This window comes from Rhamphochromis longiceps, linkage group LG8, assembly GCF_057381845.1.
Source record: "Rhamphochromis longiceps isolate RC_006_pf linkage group LG8, R_longiceps_female_GT1.1, whole genome shotgun sequence".
In the NCBI taxonomy this organism is placed as follows: Eukaryota; Metazoa; Chordata; class Actinopteri; order Cichliformes; family Cichlidae; genus Rhamphochromis; species Rhamphochromis longiceps.
In genome coordinates this window covers 12,185,624-12,212,397 of record NC_140564.1, presented here as the reverse complement: position 1 = coordinate 12,212,397, position 26,774 = coordinate 12,185,624, and the positions used below count along the sequence as shown (strand labels likewise).

General features: G+C 41.7%; 1 protein-coding gene across 3 annotated transcripts in view; it reads right to left on the bottom strand.

The window, feature by feature from the left end:
• Positions 1 to 512: 512 nt before the first annotated feature.
• pkd1b (polycystic kidney disease 1b) overlaps positions 513 to 26,774 on the bottom strand; it is a 34,420-nt gene continuing 8,158 nt past the window's right edge. For 2 of the 3 annotated variants that reach the window (XM_085415748.1, XM_085415749.1), the window contains 32 exons: positions 22,487 to 26,154; positions 21,852 to 22,004; positions 21,573 to 21,713; positions 21,125 to 21,401; positions 20,815 to 20,917; positions 20,561 to 20,689; positions 20,290 to 20,440; positions 19,646 to 19,783; positions 18,668 to 18,812; positions 17,904 to 18,590; positions 15,321 to 15,474; positions 14,970 to 15,225; positions 14,673 to 14,868; positions 14,374 to 14,541; positions 12,815 to 12,955; positions 12,441 to 12,651; positions 12,218 to 12,341; positions 10,533 to 10,676; positions 10,122 to 10,443; positions 9,835 to 9,946; positions 9,587 to 9,744; positions 8,927 to 9,129; positions 6,311 to 6,508; positions 6,075 to 6,229; positions 4,943 to 5,143; positions 4,334 to 4,508; positions 4,038 to 4,220; positions 3,860 to 3,964; positions 3,638 to 3,772; positions 3,356 to 3,558; positions 1,696 to 1,807; positions 513 to 1,595 (listed from right to left, as the gene is read on the bottom strand). In XM_085415748.1, coding sequence (XP_085271874.1) covers positions 717 to 1,595; positions 1,696 to 1,807; positions 3,356 to 3,558; positions 3,638 to 3,772; positions 3,860 to 3,964; positions 4,038 to 4,220; positions 4,334 to 4,508; positions 4,943 to 5,143; positions 6,075 to 6,229; positions 6,311 to 6,508; positions 8,927 to 9,129; positions 9,587 to 9,744; positions 9,835 to 9,946; positions 10,122 to 10,443; positions 10,533 to 10,676; positions 12,218 to 12,341; positions 12,441 to 12,651; positions 12,815 to 12,955; positions 14,374 to 14,541; positions 14,673 to 14,868; positions 14,970 to 15,225; positions 15,321 to 15,474; positions 17,904 to 18,590; positions 18,668 to 18,812; positions 19,646 to 19,783; positions 20,290 to 20,440; positions 20,561 to 20,689; positions 20,815 to 20,917; positions 21,125 to 21,401; positions 21,573 to 21,713; positions 21,852 to 22,004; positions 22,487 to 26,154 — 10,127 coding nt within the window. In that variant the 3' untranslated portion in view covers positions 513 to 716. The remainder of the gene's footprint in view (positions 1,596 to 1,695; positions 1,808 to 3,355; positions 3,559 to 3,637; positions 3,773 to 3,859; positions 3,965 to 4,037; positions 4,221 to 4,333; positions 4,509 to 4,942; positions 5,144 to 6,074; positions 6,230 to 6,310; positions 6,509 to 8,926; positions 9,130 to 9,586; positions 9,745 to 9,834; positions 9,947 to 10,121; positions 10,444 to 10,532; positions 10,677 to 12,217; positions 12,342 to 12,440; positions 12,652 to 12,814; positions 12,956 to 14,373; positions 14,542 to 14,672; positions 14,869 to 14,969; positions 15,226 to 15,320; positions 15,475 to 17,903; positions 18,591 to 18,667; positions 18,813 to 19,645; positions 19,784 to 20,289; positions 20,441 to 20,560; positions 20,690 to 20,814; positions 20,918 to 21,124; positions 21,402 to 21,572; positions 21,714 to 21,851; positions 22,005 to 22,486; positions 26,155 to 26,774) is intronic. The other variant, XM_085415750.1, reaches the window with a different exon arrangement.

Genomic DNA, 26,774 nt, shown 5'->3' with positions numbered 1-26,774 from the left:
ATTTTATTCTTTATGAACCAGAATTTGAAAGTTTGTTTTGACTAAGATTTTATGCCAGATGCTCTTCCTAATGGAACTATCCCCATTTATCCAGCATTGGTTCCACTGACTGGGTTTGCCACTCCAGCACTTACATGTCAGAATGTGTTGTTCCTTAAATTATCTCTATTCCTTCGGTTAGGTAACAATATAACATGTGTATGTAAAATAGTCCTAGGCTATGTTAACACTTAAAGCAAACACACAGAAGTACACACATAATGTTATGAGGGAACACTTTCTCTGTTCAAAGATGTGGAGCATAAAGTCCAATTAAACTGTAACATTCTGTTAATTAGGGATGTTTTCTAGTTTCCTGCTCTTTGCTATTTGGAATTTTTTTTATGTATAAGCTGACCTGCTGCTGCTCCTGCTTCTTGCCAAACAATTTCTTGGTTTATAATTTAATATTGCTATCTGAGGGACTTTTGCTTGTTCCTGGAGTGGATTTCAAACATATTGCAATGTCTGAATCAAATGGTCATGCCTTTATTCATCTGCAGAGCAGAATATCTACAGCCCAGTGTCTTTACCACTTAGAGTTATAGAATGTTGTAAAGTACAGTAAAATGTTCATAAAATGGACAACAGCAAAAACGTGTGTCTTCATTTTGGTCATTTTTTTCAAATGATTCTGTTTTCCAGACACAGACATTTTTCTTCTATTGTGAGGTTTCTCACTCAGTCTCTGGTCCTTCAGAGATCCAAGCTTTCCTCTTTACTGGAATCCCATCCCCGATAGATCTTCTTAAGCCTTCTTCACTTTTGGGTCTGGGATTAAAAGCAGAATTTTCTTCTCCGTTTCCACATGGAGAAACTTCCAACAATTGGAATGTCCTCTGAGCAGCATCAGCTGAATGAGAGCTCCCAGAATGCCACGCTCTTCTTCTGGGGAACTTTTCAAACTGAGAAGCTTTTGAATACAATACACTGATTCCAGGTGTAGGGTCGGCAACTTCGCAAGAGTGCACAACACTAGCTGGCTGAGGTTGAACTGCTACTGACTCAAACTTGGAATAGGAGATATATGTATTGGGAAACATGTACACTGAAGGGACAGAGGACTGGAGTGTAGATGGCAGGGAGACTAGTAGCTTGGGATGATGGAGACTGGTCTTCCTGTGAGTAACTTCTCCTGTTATCCTTCCTTCATCTGCGCCTGTTGGTATTCCTAACTCTCCAAAGATTCTTTCACTTTTCTTCTCATAATTCATCCATGTCTTCCTTCTCCTGGTCTGAACCTCATCCAGTTTAATTTCTAGGTTGTAAATGTCCTCACTTATCTGGTTGACCCGATCAAAACGAGATAACAGAGCAGTAACACGGGGCAGCAGACTGTCTAGGTACTGCTGGACTTCAAAACCAAGCTCAGACACTGACGAGTCCTTAGACCCATTGGAGAGAGCCGAGGATAGAGGACGTGGGGACGAGAATGCGGAGGGCGAAGAAGGGGAGCGGGAATAAGAAACGGTTGAAGACAAGGTGGAGAGACAAGATTCCTGTGAAAACCTGGAAGGAGGGATGCCCATGCCTTTGAACTTCACCCTGTGTCTGAACTAGAAAGGGGAACAAATGTGCAGAATCAGTAACAACAGCTACAATTTTTAGTTACTCAGCCTTCCTGATGGAATGCTTCACATTTAGCAGTCTATTCACCTGTTTAGCCTTAGTGAGTCCCATCCATAGCTTGAGCCTTTTGATGAAGAACTCCACCATTTGATAGTCCTGAGGTTTAATGGTTGGATGAAACAACTCAGCCTGCTCTGCCCTTTAGAAGACGAAAGAAGATGGTTTATTAAAACTTAAGATCCCTCTGTGGCTCTATCTTCAGTACATTTCAGCAAAACATTCAAAACAACATGCCATTTAACAAAACTTCCTATGATACAATGTGGCACTCAAAATTTTGTCAACCACTTATATTTTTGTGGAAATACAGAAATTCTTACTGAAAACATTACTCTATTATCACAAAAGTAATAGAAATTCAAAGATCACTTCAACAGTAAGGTGTGTAATACTGTGCAGGGTTACAAAGTGCAACTTCTTTGCAATGAAAGAGGTTTTATTTTTGCCATCGCCAAAGAACTTTATCCATTTGTGAAACACGGGGTTGGTACCATCACGGTTTGGTAGCGCTTTTGCTGAGTTTAGGCCAAGATAACATAACATCATATACAAAGCCATGAATTATGAGGTCTGCCAAGAATTTTCAAACAAAGATATCAGGACATCTATAACGTAATCGAAAAAGAAAGTTTGGCTTGCTATCAGCACTCAAAAGCCTGCATCTCTGATCTCATGGGTATTGCTGACTTTGGGATGTTTAAAAGATTTACAGATCATCTTCCTTTTTTTTTTTCCCATTTACATTATGTTAAGGTTCAAAATATTGGGGATGGAGACAAGAGAAAAAAACCACAATAACAACACTGGTCCGGCCGGGTTAAGTCAAACGATGATTTTAATGAACACACGCGTGGGAGATGGACACCGTATGCAGACAGCCTCAGATCTCAAAATGGTGGAGCATTGCTCAAACTCTTATAGCCTCTGATGCCCCCACCTTATCATAAAAAGCCTAAACATTCACATGCTTTCTCTCACACAGCGCCTAAGCTACGACCTTGGCTCCCTGTTTATCTGCTCCTGCTGAGATTGGGCAGAAAACCTCTCCAGTATATTCTGTTCTCTTCTAATCAGACAAATAAGGCGATGACTTTCTGCAAACAGTATTTCTTATAACTCAGCAGTATAATGCATCATAAACAATATCATTCATCCACAATAAATCAGCAGTCTAATGTAATGCAAATCAGTTTAACTAATGCAATAGTTATCAGCTTCTTCTAATTCAGGAGAATAATGCAAACTAAAACTACATAATAATTCACAATCTTTAATTAGGGGTATAACATGGCATAAAATAATATTATAATCTAACAATTACAATCAAATGAGCTGAACATAACCCGTAATACAAAATATTACTAGAACACAAAACTCAAAATGCTGGGTCAAAAGGACCCAGAACCGTGACATTATCTTTCTATCTTAAGATGGAATTTCTAGGTAACCAGACACCTAGAAGACTTTCACAGCTACAAATTGCCAAACATCAGATGTCAGTATGGCAAGATTATAAACTTGTTTAAGGCCTATAAGGGCTTAAAGGGCTATTTCTGTCTTTAAAACACAGTTTCTCAAGGGCTAACAACTTCGACAGTCTACAAAACTCTGTTGTCTTTGAAAAAAGAACAAAACCTAACTTTGGTTAAAGCAAACATAGCATCTAAAGAAAGGTAATGTTGTGTACCTGTAAGTATGGATAAGAACAGCTCCACAGAGTCTAGCCAAAACCCAAACACCTCCTCCCATGAGAAGCAGCCCATAGAGAGGGCCCAGGATGGGGTGGACCTGGCAGATTTTTTGCAGGACGATCCGACCATGAAGAAAGGACAAGACTGAGACACTGGTGTCTTGTACTGACAGGAAACCTTCTACTGATTGTGAAAAAAGCTGAAACAAACCATATCAAATATCTTTCATCTCGCCTTTTTAAATATCTTTGCTTACGCTGATGTTTTTCTGCTCATACCACATTCCCAAGGTGAGTGCAGAGCAGCATCAGCAGCAGTAGTAGGACAGCCAGAGCCAGCAGCTCCCTCCAGGCTCTGTGCAACACTCTGCCTATCGCAGCCCACCTCTGCACAAACCGTAAGGATCCCAGCAGCTGGAAATGGGAATGAGTTGGGTTTTTTTGTTTTTCTTTTTAAATCAAAGTGAAATATCTGTGGACATGTGTTAGACAATACTTCACCTTTAAAACAAGCAGAGTGAGCAGGGTGGCTGCACACTGAGAGGACCTTTGTGACAGAAGGGCAGCACTGTGGAAGTTGATGAAGTTGTGTGGTTGGGACCGCAGCTAAATAGCACATAAAGGTTGTTGAATACTAATTTTGTTTTGCTTGGAGGATTTTTAAAATGTTATTCTTTACCTGGGAAACACATGACGACGCACAAGACAGGAAGCGGAGCTGCAGGATAGCTGTTGTCAGCAACAAGAAGGCAAGGAGCAGCTGGAACCAGTGATGGCATTGATGCAGATACTGGGTGCGCTCAGTGGCCACAGACCACAGCTCCCCAAGTACAGTCAGGAGAGCAGAGATGAGCAGAAGAATCTGCGGTATAAAGTCATTGGATTGGGTGAAGAAGTACTTTCTATTAACTATTAAGCTCTAAATACCAGATTATGGTGAAAGATTTTCATTTGAAAGACTGCAGGATTTGTTACCGGAAGTGCCGTCTGCAGGTCCAGTCCTGACACGGATAAAGGGATGAGGAGTGGATGGATAGAGAGACAGGATGTGATGGCTTGTGTCCGAGTCTGCTCAAGTTTTACGTACACGCACAGAAATAAAGCAGACTCTCTGTGGTACTGAGTGAACTCTATAGAAAGAGCTTCAAACCTGGAGCGAAGGAAAAGAAATCATCAAATAAAAACTCACCTTTTTATTTTTGTCCTTTTTTTGTCGACTGAATATGTAAATGAATGCAATTCGATAAGCGTGACCCATGCGTAAATAAAAGCTTTGAGTTCATCATTACGATGGAGGGTAAATGTTATGCAAGAATCTGTGGGCCATAAACAAACAGATAAATAACGACATTAGAAGATGATTGGACACCACAGACAAAATGTGCACCACAGTTTTTGGTCGTTTGCGTGTTAATGCTCCATTTGATTTCAGAAGAAAAACAACGTTCCATTGTTTTGCTTTTTGGCAACTTCTAATGGGCTCACACGCCTCATTATTTGCAAAAGAGTCAATTCAACAGTATTGATGAACACACTCAGCATGTCTGAGAGAAGCACTCATGTTGCTCTGACAATTCCACTTACTGTTTCCTGCTTCTTCCTGCCGTGTGAAGGGCAGTGAGGAGCTCGGGTATCGTTCCACTGTTGTTTGACTGAAGGTGAACCGCCTGGCTACCGAGCGCATGTGTGTACTGCAGCTGCGTTAAGCCCACGAGTCGCAGTGAGGGGTTTTGGTGGAGATGTGGCACCAAGGTGTGATTGATCCACAGCTCTGTGTCAAACCAGCTGCAAGAAGAAAGAGTAGAATAAGCTGAACAGTTGCACTCCGGAGGCAACACAAACACTGTTTCATGCAGTCCACCAAACGTGTATTGACACATAAATGAAAGTAGTCCCCAGCAAAATTACCAGGCAGTAAATTTAAGGTGAGCAATTATGGACTTACATAATATATTGGGTACGGTGCTGCTGTCCTTTGTTTCTATATATAGGCGTATGTAGGTGTGCATGTGTAAGGGTGCGGCTGTGTCGGGCATCTTTAGGCATGGTGGGTGTGGCCCTGCCAACTGGATCATCACACACACCTGGAGCTGACCTAACGTCGTCGGGGAGCTACATAGCAGTGTGGCTGAGAGCTCCACAGAAGGTCAAAGTTCACAACAATCAGCTCTTATCATGTCTGATATAAACAGCATAAATCTGACACAGTTCTTTCAGCGAGTTGGGACCAGAATTGCAAACACGTTACTCTAGTGCAAACTTGCATAAAAAAGTGCAGTTACAAAAGTGCATATAAATGGTGGAAACACAGAGATTTCTTAAGCCACAAATAACAGGAAATTTAAATCAAGCGTGCAAACAGATTTTCTAATGTGTGAAATGCACAATTTACTGCTGATTGTGCCAATAATTGACGCTGAAAAAGAAACGTCTTTTGTTTCGCTTGTTATTCAAATGAACTGTTTAGAAAAACAGCACCAATTTTGTATTTCACCTGTAAAACTGACCACATTTATTAGCGCTATTTGGGGATTGCCCTCACATGCTATTTTGCCCTCTTAAGTAAATCTGCCCCTCTGTCGATTAGCTCAGCAATCATTAAACATCTAAATGTTTTCTGACCTTTTGAATTTAAAGAACTCGAGATTTGTCCCCACATTTTACACTGTGTGGCGACAGTGTGCTGTGTTTGTGTGGTGTTTGGTGTCACCCTTACTCTTTGAGTGAGGTGAGGTTGGGAAACCCCAAGGGTGACGCGTGAAGACGTTGTTTGATGGTGGCGTGCAGAAGCCTGGCCTGTCCCTGCTCAGTTGCATCCTGGTAGTTCACCATCAGCACCAGCAACAGAAATAACAGCTGCCACACACACTGCTGCAAAAAAAAGAAAAAAAGTGTGACGTCTGGGAAGAAAAATTCCCAGACAGAAATAAATCTTAAATATTTTCTCCTCACCCTCATAATTGACTGCAGTGCTTGGACTTTGCGAGCCTCCTCTTTCGCCTGCAGCAGGCCGTAGCCGCATGGCGGTCGGACCTTCCCGCTCTGCTCTCCAAACGGCCTCACCACAGTGGCCTCCTGAGCCAGCTGCTCCTCCACCTCTGGATCTACAGGTCTCCACAGGACTGTGTAGATCAAGGCCAGCATGCACACCTGAAAAACAGGTGTCAAGAGAGGTTGGATGGAGAGAGATTGAAGTCCTTGCCCCAACTTCCTGTCAGGACATCTGAGAGAGGGTAGAAAGTCTGAATATCCACCCTTATGTGTTAACAATGAGTGTTAATCAGCTCTTTCCAGTTTGCTAACAGTACATCGCCTTTATTCATAATCAAAGAGATAATCAAAGGACAAGTCTGATTAGGGTTGCCAACCGTCCCTTAAAAAACGGAATCGTCCCGTATTTAGAAACAAAAGTACACATCCCGTATTGAGCTAATAAGGGACGCACTTTGTCCCGTAATACAGTGAGAATCAAAAGTAGTCTATAAATGTTTATGGATTTAACGCTTTGTTTGAAAACATAATTCCCAGCCCCTCTTCTGCTTTGTGACCGATGAGCTGACAGCACACTTATGACAATTCGAGTATGACAAGTCAGATTACCGCTTATCTCATTGGTCGAGGAAAGGTCGCTTACGGAGAAAATACCGGAAGACAACAGATGACCACAACAAGAAGCATGGCCAACAGGGAAACAAACGCCGACACTGCGGTGCAAGTCTCGGACGACAGTACACCTAAAGCTGGGCAGACACTGTGCGATTTTCAAACTGCACGATTGACTCACAGGGGTTAGAAGTTTGTAGGTCACGATGCAGGGTCTCACACTATACCGCCCGATGCTCTGATGCGACCTGAGTGCGCACACTGTGCCTCCATAACATGAAGGTTATAACAGAAAATCTGTCGCTCGCTCTCCCTCTCTCTGTCTTTCACTCACACAGACACACCACCACCATCAACTTTGCTAAATTGCTAATGAAAAACATTAATCAGGCAGCTGTGATTGAGCAACAGTGTAAATCCAACTATTTTCACGATTGTTGTGGTCGTGATAATTTTGTGATGCCACATCGAAAAGGCTCGGATGAGCTTTCCAAAGTTCTACAAGTTGTGCCTCCATCGCTTGTGTCCAGATCACACGCTGCACAGCCGTGCTGCTCCATCTTTTTCACCGACGTTTACGTGTGAGCAGTGTGAGCGGCTGTGGTGACACCCTCACGAGCGATTGATATCGGGAGCTGGTCGTGAGGTGTTAATCGCTTCTCGTTACCCCACGTATACTACACGACGCACGATGAAGGCCAAAATCAGGCCGATCACCAAATCGGTTGCACGACTCAAAAATCGTCTCAAAATGGGCCAAAAATCGCACAGTGTAAGCCCAGCATTAGAGCAGCAATGTTTGTTCGCTCAGAGAAAGAAAAAAAAAGGCTGCAAAAGTACAGAGAGGAATGGGAAAAGGAAAACACCTGGCTGGAAAAGTGCACTATAACACCTATAAAGCGCACTGCACTGTGTGCCGGCGCACTTTTTCCATAGGCATGCTTCTAATGGTGGGCACATGAAGAACACGAGGGGCGTGAAAGCTCGGGGAACCCTTAACCAATTTCTTGTCCGCCAGGCCACGGCAGAAGCAGATATGGTATGTAAACACTGGTTTGTTTTTTTTAAACCCTCTGGTTAAGGTTAATATGGGCATGTGCGGTGAATATCAGGGCTATGTGGCCAGAAGTGTGATAATATAATTTATTTTGTGTAATAAACAACTGCAAGGATAGATGATTACAACAAATAGATCACTAATACATAAAAGTAATACATAGATTAATAATGATGATGACTTAAGATGCGTAATCATGGGAACAAGTGGGTTTACAAACAGGAGCAGCTGATTAGCATTAGAAAAGCTGAAATAATACCTCAACTGAAGCCAATTGTACTAAATGCACTAAATGTGCACAGTTACAAGAATGATTTTGTTCTATTGTTTTCTATTAATTTATATAATTTTAAGTTAAGCAGGACAGAGTTCTTTTAAAGAAAGATTTACTTATATTCTCAAAAGTTAAGCATGACAGGCTTCTGTTTAAGAAAGAGACCTGTTTTACTGTGTTAATGTTGTCATTTTGAGCTAAAAATAAATGGCTAAATGATCATTTGTTTCCCATATGGTCATATCACAAAGAATATGCATCTGCTTAAATCAAGTTCAAGTCAAATGGTTAAAAAATAATTTCACACACAAAAAAAGAGCTACCACACTGGGAAGGGTGAAGACAACTGGGTTGCCCGGCCCTGGCCACGAGGTGTCCCTTATTTATTTTTCAGGGAGTTGGCAACCCTAAGTCTGATTAGACTGAAATGACTGTTGGAACGTCTGAACTTTGTGTGAGTGCACATGATCCAGCTTCAGCATTGGTAGATTAGTGTGTGACTGCAGGAGTGCGTGAAAGATAAAAACTGTCTCGTCAACTCAACATTATACAAATGCAAGTCATGCAAGTCAAAGTAGTTATAATCTGCCAAAACCCTGAGAGGTGAACAAACTGGACCACATGCTTGACTCACCTTGAGAGGTTCCAGCAGCAGAGCAGAAGTGAGAAAGGCAGAAAGAGCTGATACCAGCCACATGAGTACTACTGTCCTGGAGAAGCAGCTTCCATAGAGTCCCATCACAGCCAGACACGCTCCAAGCAGCAAAGCGAGCAGAGGATAAATGACACGCAGCGCCCAGCGAGGAAGTAGCCTGCCTGGCTGACTCCGAGCAACACCTGTTCAAATAAAATCTCCAAATGTGAATAAAAAATTCTAGATAGGATGTTTTTTGTCTCATAGTCTAACAAAAAGATTCCAAACCAGGGTTAACTGTAAAGGGACTCATGGAAATAGTGATGACTACCTCAGTTTCTTATATTCAGCTTCTCCCCAGTACAGTGCTTTGTAATAGAGAAGGCCTTAAACTTATATATAGTTAGCTAAAATGATAATTGTGAATTGTATTTGTATATGTAGTATGGGCGACTGATTGCAGATACGGATCTGCCCTATGGACCTGCTCCATTACTGGGCTGTTGCATTAGGAATTAGGTGCCCACACAGATCTGTTTCCCATTCTTAAGCCATCCCAAAACACTTTATTGAAACAGTATCCACTCATTGAAGGAGTACTGGAGTACATTTGACAATACATTTGTGGGTACAATTAACAAGAAAAACCTTTTATGGTACCTATGCGTGTCGTGTAGAAGGAACATGTGGAGTCAGGAGAAGTGCTTGGCAGGAAGGTGCTTGCCATCGAGTCTACGGATGGACACTCATAGAGTCCAGTGCCATACTGGGAGTTATCCTCACTGTGCTCTGACCAGCTGCTGCAGGAGGTGCTCCGCCTAAAAAAAAAAAAAAAAAAAAGTTGAAGTGATACAGAATGTTACCTGTCAATAAAGAACATCATAAAAATAAATCTTTATTTTCCTTACATGGTTGAGACTGAGGATGTTGTTCTCGGAGAATCCCGCCCACTGTCTGAGTTGCTGTTTTTAGCATCTGCTGTGTCGTCTGCTGCTTCAATAGACATGAGTAAATCCTCCTCTGGTACCAAACACAAGAATACAGAATCAGATGTTATTCAGAAAACTTGGTGTTCCCAGAACAGATTTGGAATCATTTTAATTTAAAGAAAGTCGGCAAGAAACAGCAAGAAGCAAAGTGCTGGAGACCATTCACGTCAATAGCAGAAATTAATTACGCTTTAACAGTTTCTTACCGGAAAGAGTAAGAAGTGTTGTCAGATTGTGGCTGTGAACTTGGACTTGATTGGAGTTCATATCTGGGGATTTGTGCGGCGTCAAGTGAAGCTGCATCAAGGCCTTTTTCCGCTTTAGCTGACGAGCAGATGAAGCCTTGCAGGGGTCAGGGGCTAAGGTTGGCTTGGAGGGGCTTGAACCCACTGGTAGACTGAGTAGGCTGTCACATGATGGCCACGCTACGATGCCATCTTCTTGATGTGCTTCGTACTTCTTGGGCACCAAACCAGAGGCAGCCCAGAAGTCCAGGATGCTGGAGTCTAAGGCCTTACTCTCCGGCAACTGGAGAAAGATAGAATAACAACTGGAGTTATTCTAAGAAAAAGACAGGAGTAAAATAACAAGTATACTGTGTATGTGCATGTCCTTACGGATGAAGGACTGTCAGTGACTCGGCCAGAGGAATCTGGCAAAGACAGAAAAGTAGGGCAGGAGAACTCCGATTGGCCAAGGAATACGTCCATCTCCACAGAGTGACAAACAGGAGAGGGAGGGACTGACATGTCCACAGTTACCTGAGTCACATGTAAACATACACCTGCAGCGTTAACATTTCTGAGTGTACTCTCACACAAGTGCCCAGATAGCAAGCAGGTCTGGCCCGGATCTGGTATCAAGCCGGCACTGCTGGCGGACTTCTGGCATGATAAGACGTATGTCATCCAGATATGGGCCAGGCCTGGCATAGATGGCACTGTCTATGTGATGGTATGCCATATCTGGCACGATTATGGTTTGGTTCATGTGGCCCAGGCCCATAGAAAACAGCTCTGGCTGGGATCCGGTATCAAGCTGGCACTTCTGACTGACTGGTGTCATGGCAGGATGTATGTCAACCAGATGTGGACCAGGTCTGGCAATGATGGCACTATTTATGTTCCTATTTTCTTATTTTAGTTAGAAGACCCAAATGCCATGTTGCAATACTATACTGGTATGGTAGCCAACGTTTCAAATGCAGGTTTGACAGGTTTGTGAGTTTACACTTTATCCAAAATCTAGTGAGGGTTTACTCATCTTTGCCAGTGGGTGACTGTAGCTCAGGTGGTAGAGCAGGCCACCTATTGATCGGAAGGTTAGTGGTTCGATCCCTGTCTGCATGTTATAAGTGTGAATGTGTATGAATGTAGTTAGTAAGAACTCAGCTTAGAGAAAGTGTGTGAATGTGGGATGTTGTATAGAGCACTTTGAGTAATCTGGGAGAGTAGAAAAGCACTATATAAGAATCAGTCCATTCACTGTCTGAACAGAGTTTTGTCATGTTACTTTTGCACTATCATGTTCCAGCACATGTTGGTATTACATGGCTTGATTAAGGTACACATTAGGCTGACATCTGGGGCCAGAGCTGAAACTGTTATAGGCCAGCACAGGGCCAGCAGTGTGTCTACAACTGGCCTTGTGCTGGCCCATGTGTGGGCCATATCTGGCAAACCAGATCTGGGCCACCAAAGGGCCATTGTTCTTTGCGGTATGTGGGCCATGTGTAAGCACATTGTGTGGGCCAGATCCGGGCCATACCGATTTTGCTATGTGCGTGAGAGTGTTTAACAAACAAAGCATGGACGCACAGCTGACACAAGTATTCTGTCTAATGTTTTGAAATTAATGCATGGCCTGTATTTATATAGCGCTTTACTAGTCCCTAAGGACCCCAAAGCGCGTTACATATCCATCCATCCATCCATCCATCCATCCATCCACACACACACACACACACACACACACACACACACACACACACACACACACACACACGATGGTAAGCTACATTGTAGCCACAGCCACCCTGGGGCGCACTGACAGAGGCGAGGCTGCCGGACACTGGTGCCACCGGGCCCTCTGACCACCACCAGTAGGCAACGGGTGAAGTGTCTTGCCCAAGGACACAACGACCGAGACTGTCCAAGCCGGGGCTCGAACCGGCAACCTTCCAATTACAAGGCAAACTCCCAACTCTTGAGCCACGATCGCCCCCACGATCTTCAAGTTACTTTAAATAGGTTCACTAGTTAAAAAAAAATAAAAATAAAAAGTTGATACTGTTTTTAATTACCCGACTGTGAGCTTTTCTAAACAGGAAGCAGAGGAAACACTGGAGAGGAAACACCAGCACAGCAACAGTCATCCCCACAGCAACCGTCTCCACGTTGGCGAGCAGATGGGCTGAAATGGGTCCACTTGAGTATAAAGAACACATATCGATTTGATCAATAATCTACTGGCTTATATCTGGAATTATTAGATCTTCGAGTATTGAGTACTCTCAGTCACTTCACCTGTGCCCCACAGTGCCAACAGCTCCATACCACAGAGCCCCCAGTGCCAGGTAGAGATGCAGCATAAGGGCACCGCAAGTAACTCTCTGTCCCCTCGTGAAACAGCTGTGAGGGGGGCGTTCCAACAGGGATAGCCACAGGTGGCGGTCGACCATGCCAAATATCAGCTGGGAGGTGAACACCCTTTTAAATAGAGTGAGCTCCTCTGGACCTTTTGGGACAAATGGAACGGTTCAAAGACAATGAAAGAAAAATATTTCAGTTTACAGGAAGAGAAAGCACACAAAGTGGAACTTTGATAGGTCTGCTTAAGAAATGGCCTTAGTGCTTTTCCATTTAAACAGTTGAGTTCAGAGTAACATCTGTAACCTTACAAGAGGCAAGTACTTCCTTCTCCACTGTGCTGTTCGTCTCATTGTCAACAGAGAGCCAATCATCTAGCAGGAAGAAGAACATGTGGTCTGTCTGAGGGTCCCACACCACCACATGTTGCACATACCATGATGGGTCCAAACCTGTATTTACATGCATGTGAACACGCACACACACACACACACACACACACACACACGTCTTAAACACTTACTGTTACTAATTAATCACACATTTCATTCACTAGAAAAACTGTTTCTAGTTAATCCCTATACTTACACTTTAAATACAGGAACACTTTATTGAACATGGTGTTTTGTGTCTGTCCACAGAGGCAAGTATGGACTCTACCATGCAAAGAAAAGGTAGCACTTAATAAAACATGACATAGGGTGTAATTTCCCCAAAGTTTACTGTGTATTTCTGATACAATTTATCCAAAATTAAGTTGTCATTTTAATTAGCTTAAAATATTTACCAGGAAGTATACAAGAATGAGGGAGTAACAATTTGAGGTCTTACTGGTAAGAAGAAATAAAGTACTGTAAGCATTTGTAAAGGAAACCTTTGAATATTTTAATAAAGCAGACACAAATCATACAGTAAATAAATATGTTAGTAGTTCCTTTTTTCTCTTGCCTTACATTTTAACCACACAATAATTTTAAGGACGCAGGTTGTAATGCTGAGTGGACTAAGTGCTGCATCCTAAACCATAATTACACAATAAATTAAGCTGTGTGAGCAATATTATAAAGTGAACTAACCAGCCCACGACTGCAGAGTTGTAGCTCAAATTTAAGGCTCAATTTGATGAAAATTACAATAGAATTTAAATTTGTAGGCTGTATTATAAAGTTCTTCCAATTAAAAAGGGATTTTTTTTTGCTCCCAAGCTCAGATGGAAAACTGTCCAATAAAATATTTATTTTCCTTTTGCTAATCATGTACACTGACTATTAAAGAAGGGGACAATTTCTTATTTATTTCTTTATGAGTGCGCAATTAAAAACTCAGCATCTGTGGTGGCATGAGGGTGCATTGGTGTACATGGCATTAATGAGTAACTCTAACATCTTTGAAGGCACCATTATTCATGAATAATATATATACCGTTTTGGGGCACCATATGTTGTCATCCGGAAATTAAAGGCAATGCCAAACCATGCTGAGAATGTATAGTTCTGGAGCAAGAGTTGGGTGCTCAGCTTTCACACCTGTAACTCACACCTGTCACCCAGTAAAAAACTTGGACATTATGACTAAAAACAGGAGAAAAGAGGCCGTAAACTGTTAAGCAACTTCCCTCCTGAGTTCCCAAATGCTAACAGAGGGGTGTTAAAGGAAAATGTGATCACGTGTTCAAAGGGACTGTGTGTAAAACACAACAAAATAAAACATAAAACAAAAGAAATATCATTCTTACATTTGATTTGTTTGCTATTTTGAAAATCATTAAAGGTAGACTAGATTGCCTGGTGCTTGATTTTGTACACCTGAGGGAACAGAACTGGAAATAACTGAAGAGGCCTGGTCCAGTAATTGTGACCACATAATGTACCTGTGTTATCATGCCAGATGCGAATTTTCCAGACTTCGCCCATGTTGTCATCTGTCTCCACATGAAACTGGTCCAGGCTGCCACGCTGGAAAGCTCCATCCCTCTGCAGATGGTGCGAGCCGCTCTTTTTCAGACCATACAAACTAATGCCAACATGTGCCGTAGTCCCTGAAGGGTAGCACCACAGAAACGATCACTTTCCATTTAATTTTAAAGCATTCAAACAGGATAATTCAGCCATTACATGTAATGTTTGGCTTTTCATTTTCTGTCTCTTTAATGTCTTCTCTTTGGCTGACCTGCACCGGGCCTCCAGCCAGTCTTTACCAGCACTCTGTAGTGGTACAGCCCGGTTCGCCCACACAGTGGTACCTGACTCAGTCTCAGGCTGTCTAAGTGGTCCAGTTTGTGGGCAATGAGCCCCACCAGCAGGTGAATCAAAACCAGGGCAGCACAGATAATCCCTACCACCATGTTCCTCACAGGTTCTCCTGACTGCAGATTTGAATAGGGGGAGAAGGAAAAGAGCAAAAATCATGCATTTATTTTATTTTAAAATATCTACATCTGCTGTAATCCTTTGTGTTCTCACGTACAGGTGGTAGCAAAACAACAGCCCCTGGATGAACAAACAAACTGGCCCCAAACATGGTGAGGTGCTGGGTGAGACATAGCGCTGTGTGGAGTGTGCTGCCCTCCAGTGGTTGAAGACCTTCCCGGCTCCAACGCCTCTCCTTCACATTGTAGTACTGGCACAGAGAGCTGAACACGCACACAGACACATTGACTGGACCGCCGTCGACCAGAGATGAACTCAGGTTGACAGAAAGAGGCGTATCTGTCCCATTCAGACTGTTGTAGAGGAAAATTAATTCATGTGAAGGTCATCTTTATTCATCAAAATGAGCAATTAGAGCAGTGAGTTGCAGAAGAGAGCCGTGACTCACAGGGGAGACAGAAAAATGGTTTCTTCCGAGGAGCTGGCCAGATGAGAGAGTGTAAGAGCCCACTCTCTCATCAGGGAATCCTGGGATGCATTGGTCCTCGGCACTGCAGAGCTTGCTTCAATCTTGACATGTCCTACAGGCAGTGGAGCTGCTCCTAGTGGTGGATATTGCAGTTTAAAAGCAGTAATTTTATTATAGCACATATATATATATATATAGCACAAACATATATTGCAGGTTTAATAAATAATTATGTACAAGAGGCACTACATGGTTGGTCCTGAAAGATACCTCCTATCCTGAAATGTGTACACTCATGTTATTAGTACATTTATTAATGAAAATGCATTCATATTTTGTAAGTATAGTAGTCATTGCATTGTTCGGGACTGACAGTAAAGTAACAGCAACACACTGATTATTTTTAAACAGTATTATTTTATTTATCTAAAAAGATAAAAAGCTATTCCCTGACTGTGATGTTTGCCCCCTGAGGTAGTCACTATGGACTGTAATAAACTGACTAAAAACTAGAATCATGCACAACAGACGTACAGTGCTATTCTTTTTTTGTTTTGCATATTTGTCACACTTCAATGTTTCCAACAAATTTTAGCATTAGACAAAGATAACCTGTAAAAATACAAAATAGATGGGTTTTTTTTTTTAACTTTTTAAATCTACCTTGCCCTATTTGAAAAAGTGGTATGATGTGAGACATTCAGAAATGGAAGAAAGTTTGAATAGTGGTGAATGTTCTCAGGAGTGGCCGATCTACTAAAATTAGTTCTAGAGCACATCACTGACTCATCCAGGAGTCACAAAAGAACCCGGAACAACATCTAGCAGCTGCAGGTCTCCGTTAAGGTCAGAGTTCAAGATTTAATAATAAGAAAGAGATGGGCAAAGATGGCATGGGAGAGGTCCATGGCAAAAACCATGGAAAACATCCTGATGATCCCCAAGACTTTTGGGGAAAATACAGTTGAACTTTTTGGAAGGTTTGATTCCTGTTGCATCTGTTTTCATTTCATAAAAGACCAGGTTTGGATAACTTCTTTCTCTTAATAAATGATATCATTATTTACTAAAGTAAAGACATAATTTAAATCTTTGTCTAATATTATGATTTGGCTTCTTATATGAAATGTACAGGTTTGATAAAATGTGTAATGTGTAAAAAATATTGTGTAAGAAAGGGGGCAAATATATATTTTTATAGCACAGTAGCTTTGGGTCTGAAAAGCTCTAAACCTGTATATTATTTAGCAGCCACCAGGAGGCTGCAAAAAATGTTTGGTCCTTTTGAAGTATATAAGAAAATTCCCTTGGCGTTGTATTCATTTTGGGTTATATGAATAAAATATTTAATCCATTTTATAAATTTAGGTCATAGTACCAGAAAGAATGACTATCCTGGCTAGAGTTAAACACTCTCACCCACATAGCAAAATTGGTATGGCCCGGATCTGTCCCACACAATGTGCTTACACATGGCCCACACAGTGTTGCCAACTTAGCGACTTTGTCGCTATATTTAGCAAGCTTTCAGACCCCTTAGCGACGCTAAAAAAAGACGTGAAAGCGCGTATCGCTTTTACTCTCAACAAGCAGCGGGTGCTGTAACGCAGTCAGTTCTTTTACTCTTTTACTCTTATGCTGTTTTGTGGATCACAAGGTTTAAAACTACTTATAAACACACACACACAAAGTAACTCCACCACAGTGCCTATTTCAGGTCACTTTTGCCGGTCCAAGCCCGGGTAAAGGAGCAGGGTTGGAATTGTGACATTAAAAAAAACAATAATTGCTAAAAGAAATTTAATTTGTGCTGTGCTGGATCTATTTAAGAACTAAATAGAAATTAACCAGCAGTGCCGGCTTGATACCAGATCCGGGCCAGACCTGCTTGCTATGTGGGTTGGCTAAGGTTTGTGATAGTTAGCTAATAAGTGTATGGATTTTTGCACTGAGATCCTGGCTACTAGCTCGGCACATCTGGTTTCAAAACACAAGAATAGTGATGATGACATTGCTCATCTCAAGGCTTCAGACTAGAGCACTTATTTACACCTATTTTTCCTGGTGTAAAAACATAAATGCATCCTGGTAATCAAGATAGCTAGTAAGCGCAAGCATTAGCTGATAGCTCCCCAGCTCACTCTTCTTTACCTGGTAAATGTATTTATTTATAAACAACAGCCCAGGATGTTAAACAGTTATATCAGCCTTGCGAATATTTTATGAAAAGAAGAGGTTAATGTCTTTAAAATCAGACCTAAAAAACACACAATGTTCTAAACTCAATATGAACTTTTGTAACTGTGTTTGCAAGAAAACCCCACAGAGCTCCATTAAGTATCAGGCTATAAAAGCAATGAGCTGTGATATGCTAAAGGACCCCATAGAGTTTAGGAACTGTGTATTGACTTAATAAGAGGCTTTAAACTAAGAAATAGTAGCTTTTGTGTTCATATTTGTAATGGGTATTTAGCTAAAACTTCTACACTCATGAAAACAGAAACAGGTAACAAATCTGGAGCAGGACAGACCCAGAGTAAGAAAAAAATAAAGAAACTGTACCTGGCGCCAAGGTGAACTTGAAGGCGATATATAAACCTGCATTTTCATCCAGGCTATCTGGAACTTTTACTGTGAAGTTCAGCTGTCCTTTAGTCGGTAGTGTTACAGTAAGACATGTCCCATTCCTATCTTTACCTACTCTCTCATTTCCATGATCCAACGAGTACTTATTTGGCAGGGCGACCTGAATGGCTTGTTCAGGGTCCAAACCCACAATGGGTATGGGCTGACCCTGAGGAGTGCTGAGCTCCATGGCCACAAGAGTGGTGGAAATTGGAGGATTGGCTCCTTCCAGTAAAGCGTTGTTATCCAGTAGTTTATCCAAACCAAACAACACCTGCACCACCTCAGACTCTGTATTCTCCAGATGAGCTATCAGGGAGGAGGGCATAGTAAACTGACAATGATGAGAAGCCTTAGATTTGTCAGGAAATGATGACTGCCTCGTTATCTGGTTTGACTGGCAGAGGAGATCAGAAGGGTCTCCTTGGAAACCCACTGAGGTGATATAGTTGGTGGACAGCAAAAAAGGCACCTTGCCAGAAACATATGAACGCATCAGTGTGCGCATTAGAGCTCCAGCATGACTCAGTGCTGACAGGGAGATTACTGATGCTCCCTGCAGAGTTCCCGAGTAGGCTGGGTAAAAACCACTGGATGATTCAGACGCGGCTGCCAGAGTACTACCTGGAAACACATAGAATATGGTAAATTTGATGTCAGTACATGACTATTTCATGCAGGAGATGGTGGTTGGCCAGCACCTATAACATTAAGGATGTTTCTTCCCTTATCTGCGGCTGACAAAACGGCAGGATCCGTCTCTTTCTCTATTACATGGATCATCTTCCCCACAGTTTCCAAAACTTTCTTCTGAGAGGTTTCACGTACCAACTCACTGGGAACAGCCTGGAGTAAAGAAAACATGCAATGTCAATGCAAGCAAAAAGAAAAAGAAGACGACTATGCTTCTGTTGGGATTAAATAATTTGCAGTGCCTCAATAATTCTATGCTTTTTAATAATAAGTGTTATAAAGTTATATAGTGTAGTATTAAGTGGACACAGCCCTGAAAAATAAAGGCATTAGACCATGTGTCCTTGGAGAGTAGAAAGCTGCAGACTCTCACTCACGCTTGCCTGGGGAAATGTAGATAAGAGGGGACCATCTCTAGTGGAAAGTTACTGAGACGCTATTGTTTAGACTAGAATGAGAGAGCTTCTGTAATAAAACTGTCAGGGGCACACCACCATTTTGAGATCCACGGCAACGTGTCATGCAGGACGCATCTCCCTTCTAGAAGTAATAAAGTGTTAAATGGTCTACTGAGCAGTGTTTTGTCTTCCATCGGATGCCTCTGAGGAATCAGTGTTGATATTTACACTTCACATAGTACATAAAACATAAAAGTCATGCTCTTGTTACTAAATCTATAATTATGATCCAGTAATACAATGTAAAAGGCTGAATTTCTGCATAATAAGTAGGTATGTAATTTATTTATTTTTTGCATTGTAGTATTACTACTTTTGTCATGAACCCCCCACAGCAAGATACCGAAGCCCAAAGTTGCTCCATTTCACGTCTGTGAGCTAAATTAAGCTTGCAGTGGGGGAGTGGTGCTGACCTTTTCCTTCAATTCTCTACCAGAAAGCCAAGTAAATTTTTCCAAAATGTCAAACTGTTGCTTCTTCCCCTCAAGCTCACAGTTTTTGTCTGGGCATTGTCTGTGGGTTCCTTACCACAGACTGCGACAGTGTCGCACTGATCTGATCAACATCTAGTAAGGTGGACACAGGGAGAGAGGCGAGAGCTTCTGTTACATTTTCTCGGATCTCCCTCCTATCCATGAGTTCCTCGGCAGTCCACTCAAAGTCCATCTGGTGAAAGGAGTGAAGTGCAGACTCAGGATTCAAAGTAACAAATAATAGTCAAGTTTTATTACAAAACTAGTAGCTACAGGCCAGAAAAGGAAATCAATAAGAGGTAATCCAAGTAAAATCGTTTTCCAAAAGGGAACCAATAGGACACAGGAATACAGAGATTTAATTTTCAAGAACATCGAAATACATAATGAGTGGCAGGGCAATCGGGATGTTGGGTACAAGACGGCATCAAGACACGATGTAAGACCATTCACCCAGGAGAGCTCAAAACACCAGTCACATGATTGCCAAAGAAGAAAAGGAAATGAATAATCACTGAAACATGAATTAACTTGACAGAGGGAAAACACAGAAGGAAACACTGACGGGACTAATAGAATTTTAATCTTATAATCTAAACTAAAACTCCAAAAAAAAAAAAGCTCAAGAAAAAATCTCTAATACCAAAATCCACAGACCATGACACATGCACTGGAATATGAACATTTTACATACACTACCTGATTGAGCTTGCTGGTGAGGGCAATGCAATACGGGATGATTTCTTGAGGGTTACCATGTTGGACCAAAGCCCACAGTTCAGTCTGGCTCTTGTTTCTGAGCCACTGACTGGCAGCTTCATTGACTGCAGGATTTTCCACTGTTAGTGTTCTTGGGAATGCAGAAATGCAGGGCCACATCAGTTCAGTGCATTAAACTTTACAGACACTGGGCCTGAGATGTATTATTCATAAAGAATTCTCTTAGATTTTAACTAACACGACTTCTCACCTGTTCAAAGCCACAGACTTTGCCCCAGAATGGTTCTCTACAAGCAGAATGACTCTGATAACTGACACGGTTTCTCTTTGTCCAGGACTTCCCACTGGGACCAGCGTGCTGAACGTTGACTGTGTCCCCCTTGGGAGAAAAATTCAGACAATCCAAACTATAACTTTGTGTTATGAAAGGCTTAATTTTAAAGGAATAACTAAGCCTGCATGTACTTGGATGTCTATTAATAACTGCAAGCTGAGGCCATTTACCTATAGAGTGTGAGCACAGGGCACACAGTGCTAATGAGCTGACATAATGCCACCTGGAAGGTATAGATCAACTGAGAGACTCTGCTTTCATCATCTTGCCATCCTATCCCAGAGAGAGCAGATGTTAGACACAACCATAAACAACAACGTACATTAAACTCCAGCTGTGTGATTTTAACTTGTTTCATTAAATTTGTCAGCTGGGTTGAAAAGTGTGAAAAAAAAAAATATTTACACTTTTAACCTGTCAGATGAAAACATCAATGCAAATTAGATTGTGTAGCCCTGTCGTTTTATAACTTAGTGATACCTGAACAGTTGTAGGTGACCTTTGTCTCCAGTAGTTGTATGTCTGACTCTGGACTCAGATCACATAGGCCGCCGTGTGGTGGATTGTTTGTTTGTATCATCAAGACGGCACTGCCCCGTTCCCCACTGTGAGGCTGGGCTACATCTAGGGCAAAGTAATAACTCTGTCCTGGCTGAAGGATGCCTGATCGCACCACCAAGCGAGAATATTTCCCTTTAGTGGTGACCTCATCAAGGACAAGGGACAGACCACTTTGGTCATGAGCTCTCCATTTGTACTGTAGAAGACACGTTCATGAATCACAGTAATAACAAAATATATAGGCATATTTATATATTTCCCAATTTAAAAATAATCAGCCAGTCATTACTTTAATTTATCTACTAAAGAAATAATTAAATACAACCTCACACAATATTTCTTTTGCATTTAATTTGACAATAGTTACCTGTGCCTGGTCATCACATTGTCCACAACGTCCAGAAAGGATAACGGGGGCGTTGTAACTGATGTGGTTAGCAGATGAGCGAACAGAACAGGATACACATTCTATAGTCACAGGAAGCAAGTGAGCGTCACTGACAGTTACCTGAAAGAAATAAGACATAAGACAAGGTTTGATGGTCATTCAGCCCAGTAGCTTCTTGCCTCAGTGACAAGTTCATCCATACCTGCTTATATCTCCAAAATCATCTGATTGCAAGCAATATTCAACATAACTCCATACCGTTTGGTTAACAGAGGAAGGTTTCCTTCCTTCCTTGTGCACAGTAAGGGTGAAAATGTAGATTGTGCCAGGGTGTAGATGATTGCTTTGTATAGTCATCCTACTGCTGGTCCACCCGATGGGCTGCTTTACAAAAGAGGACTCTTTGGAGTTCTGCAAATTGTTGTTATAGTTAGACGCACGATCTGATATCCTCGTGTTGGTGTTGTTCCCAGATCATCATACTAAATGTTGTTCCAGGATCAACATTGCAAGTGACCAATCAGATTGTTGTGACGTCATACTTTTGCGACTTCGGGAAAAACCGGCGTAAAACAAAAAACTGTACTTAAGCTGCGAGAAACCACCTCTGTCCGCCGATCAACGGACCCTAACCCTAACCCTAACCCTTTAATAAACAGTAAGCAGAATTGATATTGTCCTTGCAACATTGGAATTTCATAAATGCACGAATGGCTTGGCGCGCAAAAGAATAACATCACAACAATGTGATTGGTCACTTGCAATGTTGAACCTGGAACAACATTTTCATGATGGTCTGGGAACAACACCAACATGAGGATATCAGATCATCCATAGTTAGACACAGAATGAATGCAATACAATAGAAATCTTAAACATACAAAGCTGCCTACCACTGCCATGCAGCTCCAGTGATACTGAAGGGCATCTTCTACTCCTGGCTCAATATCAGGGTCATAAGAGTCAGACCCATCAAGGACAAGGTTGTTTAAGCTGGACCACCATCTGTGGGAGCCTCCCTTGATGAGAGCTACTAATGGTGAGTGGACCACTGTGATGTTAGTCTTCAGTTTGAGGAGGATGGGAGTTTCCTGGAATGAAAGTGTGAATACCAGGCAGTAGCTCCCTACATTAAGCACATGCTTTGGGATTGAGAGAAAGGGTGTTGCATCCTCCAGATTTTGGAGAATGACTTTGTTTCCGGAAATATCAGTGTTGCCATAGGCACAGTCTGACTCGGTGAATACCTCCCACAGATAGAGAGTCTTGTAAGAAGAGCAATTAATATTCATACTTGCTTCAAAGAAACTTGTTCTAGACCTAAATATAGTAGACTGGCTTTGGACCAGGGAGGCCTGTGGGCTGGAACATTGAAGATCCTCCACCTCTATGTGTAGCTGTGAGGACACATTGCTGACACTGTTGAAAACTGTGACCATAACTTTGTATTTGCCGGTGTTATAATAAGTGTGGTTAACAGCACTTGACTCTGTCACTAATAATTCCTTGGACTCTCCAAAGTCCCACACATATTTAATATTGCTTCCTTTGCCCACCGTTGCAGAAAATCGGACAGGATGTTCAACAAATATTTTCTTTGAATGACAGACGAGCTTTACTTTCCTAACAGGCCACTCGACTGTAGCAGTCAGGTTTACTGTCTGAGAGCATTGTCCATTGCTGGCTGACACACTAACAAACAATGAACCACTATCCAAAGGAGTAAAGATGACTTCTTTTCCCATGAGCCAAGTGGGCCTTGACCTTTCCAAGTGAAACATCCAGGTGTAGTTGACTGGAAATCCACTTTGAACCTCTGCTTTGAATTGGGTTCCTTTCTGAGCTTCTAGAGTAGTAGAACAACAGTTTACAAGTTGCAAACCTTGAACTTGCTCAGTGATTAGAATGCTAGAGGACGCCTCTGCACTACTGACCTGGTTGAAAGCTTGAACTGTAACTATGTGTCTCCCGACTGGAAGACTTGATGTGGTGTATTGGCCCTCAAAAATATCATGACTTAGAGTCCAGTGTTTGTTTTGGAAAGTTATAAGAAAGCTTACATTGCTTCCTTTGGAGATTGTTGGAATAAATGTTACTTGTTTGTTACTACAGAAGGAGGACTTGCTATTGCCCAGCACAAGACCTTTGACTGCATCCTGGACTCTGACATTGTGTGAAACCATCTGCCAACTTATCTCATTGGAAACATTCAGATACACCTGGTAGGTGCCTGCATGTGGAAATCTGTAGATAAATGTTTGACTGGTTGAGGTGAAAATGTTCTGTTTAGCAGTTCTAGCTTTCCAGTCCCAATGCAGATCATTACCCTTGTGAATAAACCCATGAAAGGAAAGAGTAGCACTTGCATTGACATAAAATGGATGTGTCTTGTTGTCAATTTGAAAGTCTACATCTTGGACTTCTTCCTGAACCAAAAACGGTTTGGTGTTGTTACTCTGGCTAACAGCGTTCCAAACTACAACTGTGACAAGATAAGAACCCAGACTTGGAAAAGTGTAAAGCAGAAAAGGTTCCTGTGTCTGAAGGGGTAAAAGGTTAGCATTCATATGCCAAAGATATTGTAAGTCTGATCCGGTATCCACAAAAACAGAGATATTCACTACTTTCTTCCATGCCACAAAGTTTGACTGTACTGTTATGACTGCATTTTTTACACGTTCAACTACTACTAAAGAAACACTCTTGGTAACCTCACCCAACACATTGGAGGCTCTAAGCTGAACTGAAAGATTACCAGGTGTTCCAGTTAACAAATGAAAAAGTTCTCCTTCACCTGCAATTTGTTGGGTTGTTTCACTCTGTCTGGCAAGCCAATGGAAAGTAATGTTGGAGCCTTTGGTGACTGAAGTAGTAAACAACACTTCCTCATGAGTTGGTATATATTTCTCATTTATCAGGCTTTGACATTCAATCTGAAGTCCCTCTATTCTTTCAAATGCCTCAATTAAAATATCTGCCTCTCTTTTACTCAATAGATTCTGTGCTATAGCGCTTACTCGATACACTCCTGGTCTCGGGAAAGCAAATCTAAACTCATGAGTTCCCTGACTGGTTAAAGATATGCCTTCTACTGTCCAAAAGTAGCTGGCACTGCTAATTCCAGCACTGCTAACTGCTGTGATGACAGTTTCCTCTCCTACCACAGAATAAGGGTGGCTGGTGTGAAGTGAAAGATCTGAAACAGGGAGTAATACATTCACTGTGAGGGTTGTAGAGTCCCGGCTAACAGCGTTAAATGCTGTTGCAGTGACTGTGAACTGACCCAACAAAGTAAAGACATGTGAGACGTTATGTTTCTGCTCCGCTGGTGACCCATCTCCAAAGTTCCACAGCACTGACACATTGGTGCCAGCACAACTGGCAATCCAAAATGATGCTACTGTATTGACAATCAGTGCATCACTTTGGCTATTGTGCCTAATAGAAAGTCCGCTCACTGGTTTTTGAATGGTAATGTTAACTTTGGCTGTTTTGCTGCTGACTTTGTTACTTGCTGTTACTGACACCTCTTCAACACCTTCATCTCCAAAGACAAAACACCTCTCAGAGTTTTCAGTTACAGCAGCAAGATCATAGGAGTTACTAAACCATTTGAACTGGTAACCCATCATCTGTTCAGGGGACACTAACACACCAAAGCATATTTGTTCGCCAACTGCCACCACATTCTTTGAGCGTTGCATCACAACATTCGTTATCGGACTTTGAACACAGACACTCGTATTAAATGAGCTACGTGTGAAAGAACTAAACACAGTCAGGTTAACATGAAAAATACCATGGCTTGGAAATATATGCATGGCTGTGGACTGTCCTATCACTACAGTTACATTTGAGTCTTTAAACAGCCAATGAAAAGTCAGACTGGATATGTTTCCATTCACCAGAGCTGTAAACTGCGTGTCTTTTCCACTCATGATGCATTCTGTCGGGAGAACACCTCTAATAGTCAAAGCATAGACCTCAACAACGATAGACTGAAAAGCTTTGCTGACAGAATTATAGACAGTCACTTTTACTGTATAGTTCCCTGGAAACTTATAGATGTGTGAGATGGAACCATCTGTAAGATTCTCCTGCTGGGACCCATCACCAAAGTCAAAATCCCAGAGGAGGTCAGTACCAGTAGAAACCTCAGCTTTGAAATCTGTAGCAGAGCCAACTTCACTTGATCTGCTGCTGGAGACAGTTAATCCAGAGATTTTCTCCATAACTACCACCACGTGCCAGGCACTAATGGATGAAACTGTGTTATTAGCCAGTACTGTGATGTTGTATACTCCTGCAGATCCAAACCTACGGCCAGTTCTAGCGTGGATGCTTTGGACAGCTTTAGAACCATCTCCAAAGTCCCATGTGTAGAAGACAACAAAAGCGGAGGGTTCGGTGGAAGCTTCCAGGTCGAAAGTCTGGTTGACAACAGGCACCAAAGTGGAAGGGGAAATGAAGAGGCTGATTAACAGAGGGCGGACATTTATCTTCATGGATGTTTCAGTGTTGTCATATTGATTGGAGACTTGAACGTGAAGTGTGTAGTCCTCTGGATTAAACACAGAAAATGAATTTTGCTTTATTGTACTAAATACTATAAGTGCATAGCAGTCAACCACAGTGTCATTTGTGGTACTTCCTACTATAGATTTGAGAAAATTTCAAAAATATTATCCTTTCTAAAGTGGTTAAAAAAAATATGAATCTCCATTAAAAGAGAAACAAATGGTTTAAAATATCTACATATGATTCTGGGGTCTCTGCCAAAAAGGCAACAAAGAGAAAATGTAAAAGTTAAATTAAATTAACTAAAAGTTAATTTAATGTTTGCTTAACTGGCTGTTTAAAGCACCATTAAACTCATATTAATTACCTTTTTGGCCAGCGTTTGTTGGAGAAACTAATTGTAAACATAACACTGCTCTACTGCGAACACATAAAGTCAATATGCTGAAGGAGTTTGCAATCATTTGCCTCATTACACATCAAGCAGACATATAGGAACATTAGTATTTAGAATCTGGTTTGGTTTTAACCAAAATGTGCAGCACTCCCAAATGCTCTAATATGTCCTCCAGACTTTCTAACAGTGTTGATGCTTGGTAGGTAGAATACAGTGGGTTTACTGGAGTTAGTTGCTAAAATCAGCTTTTTTGTTAAGAAATAGGA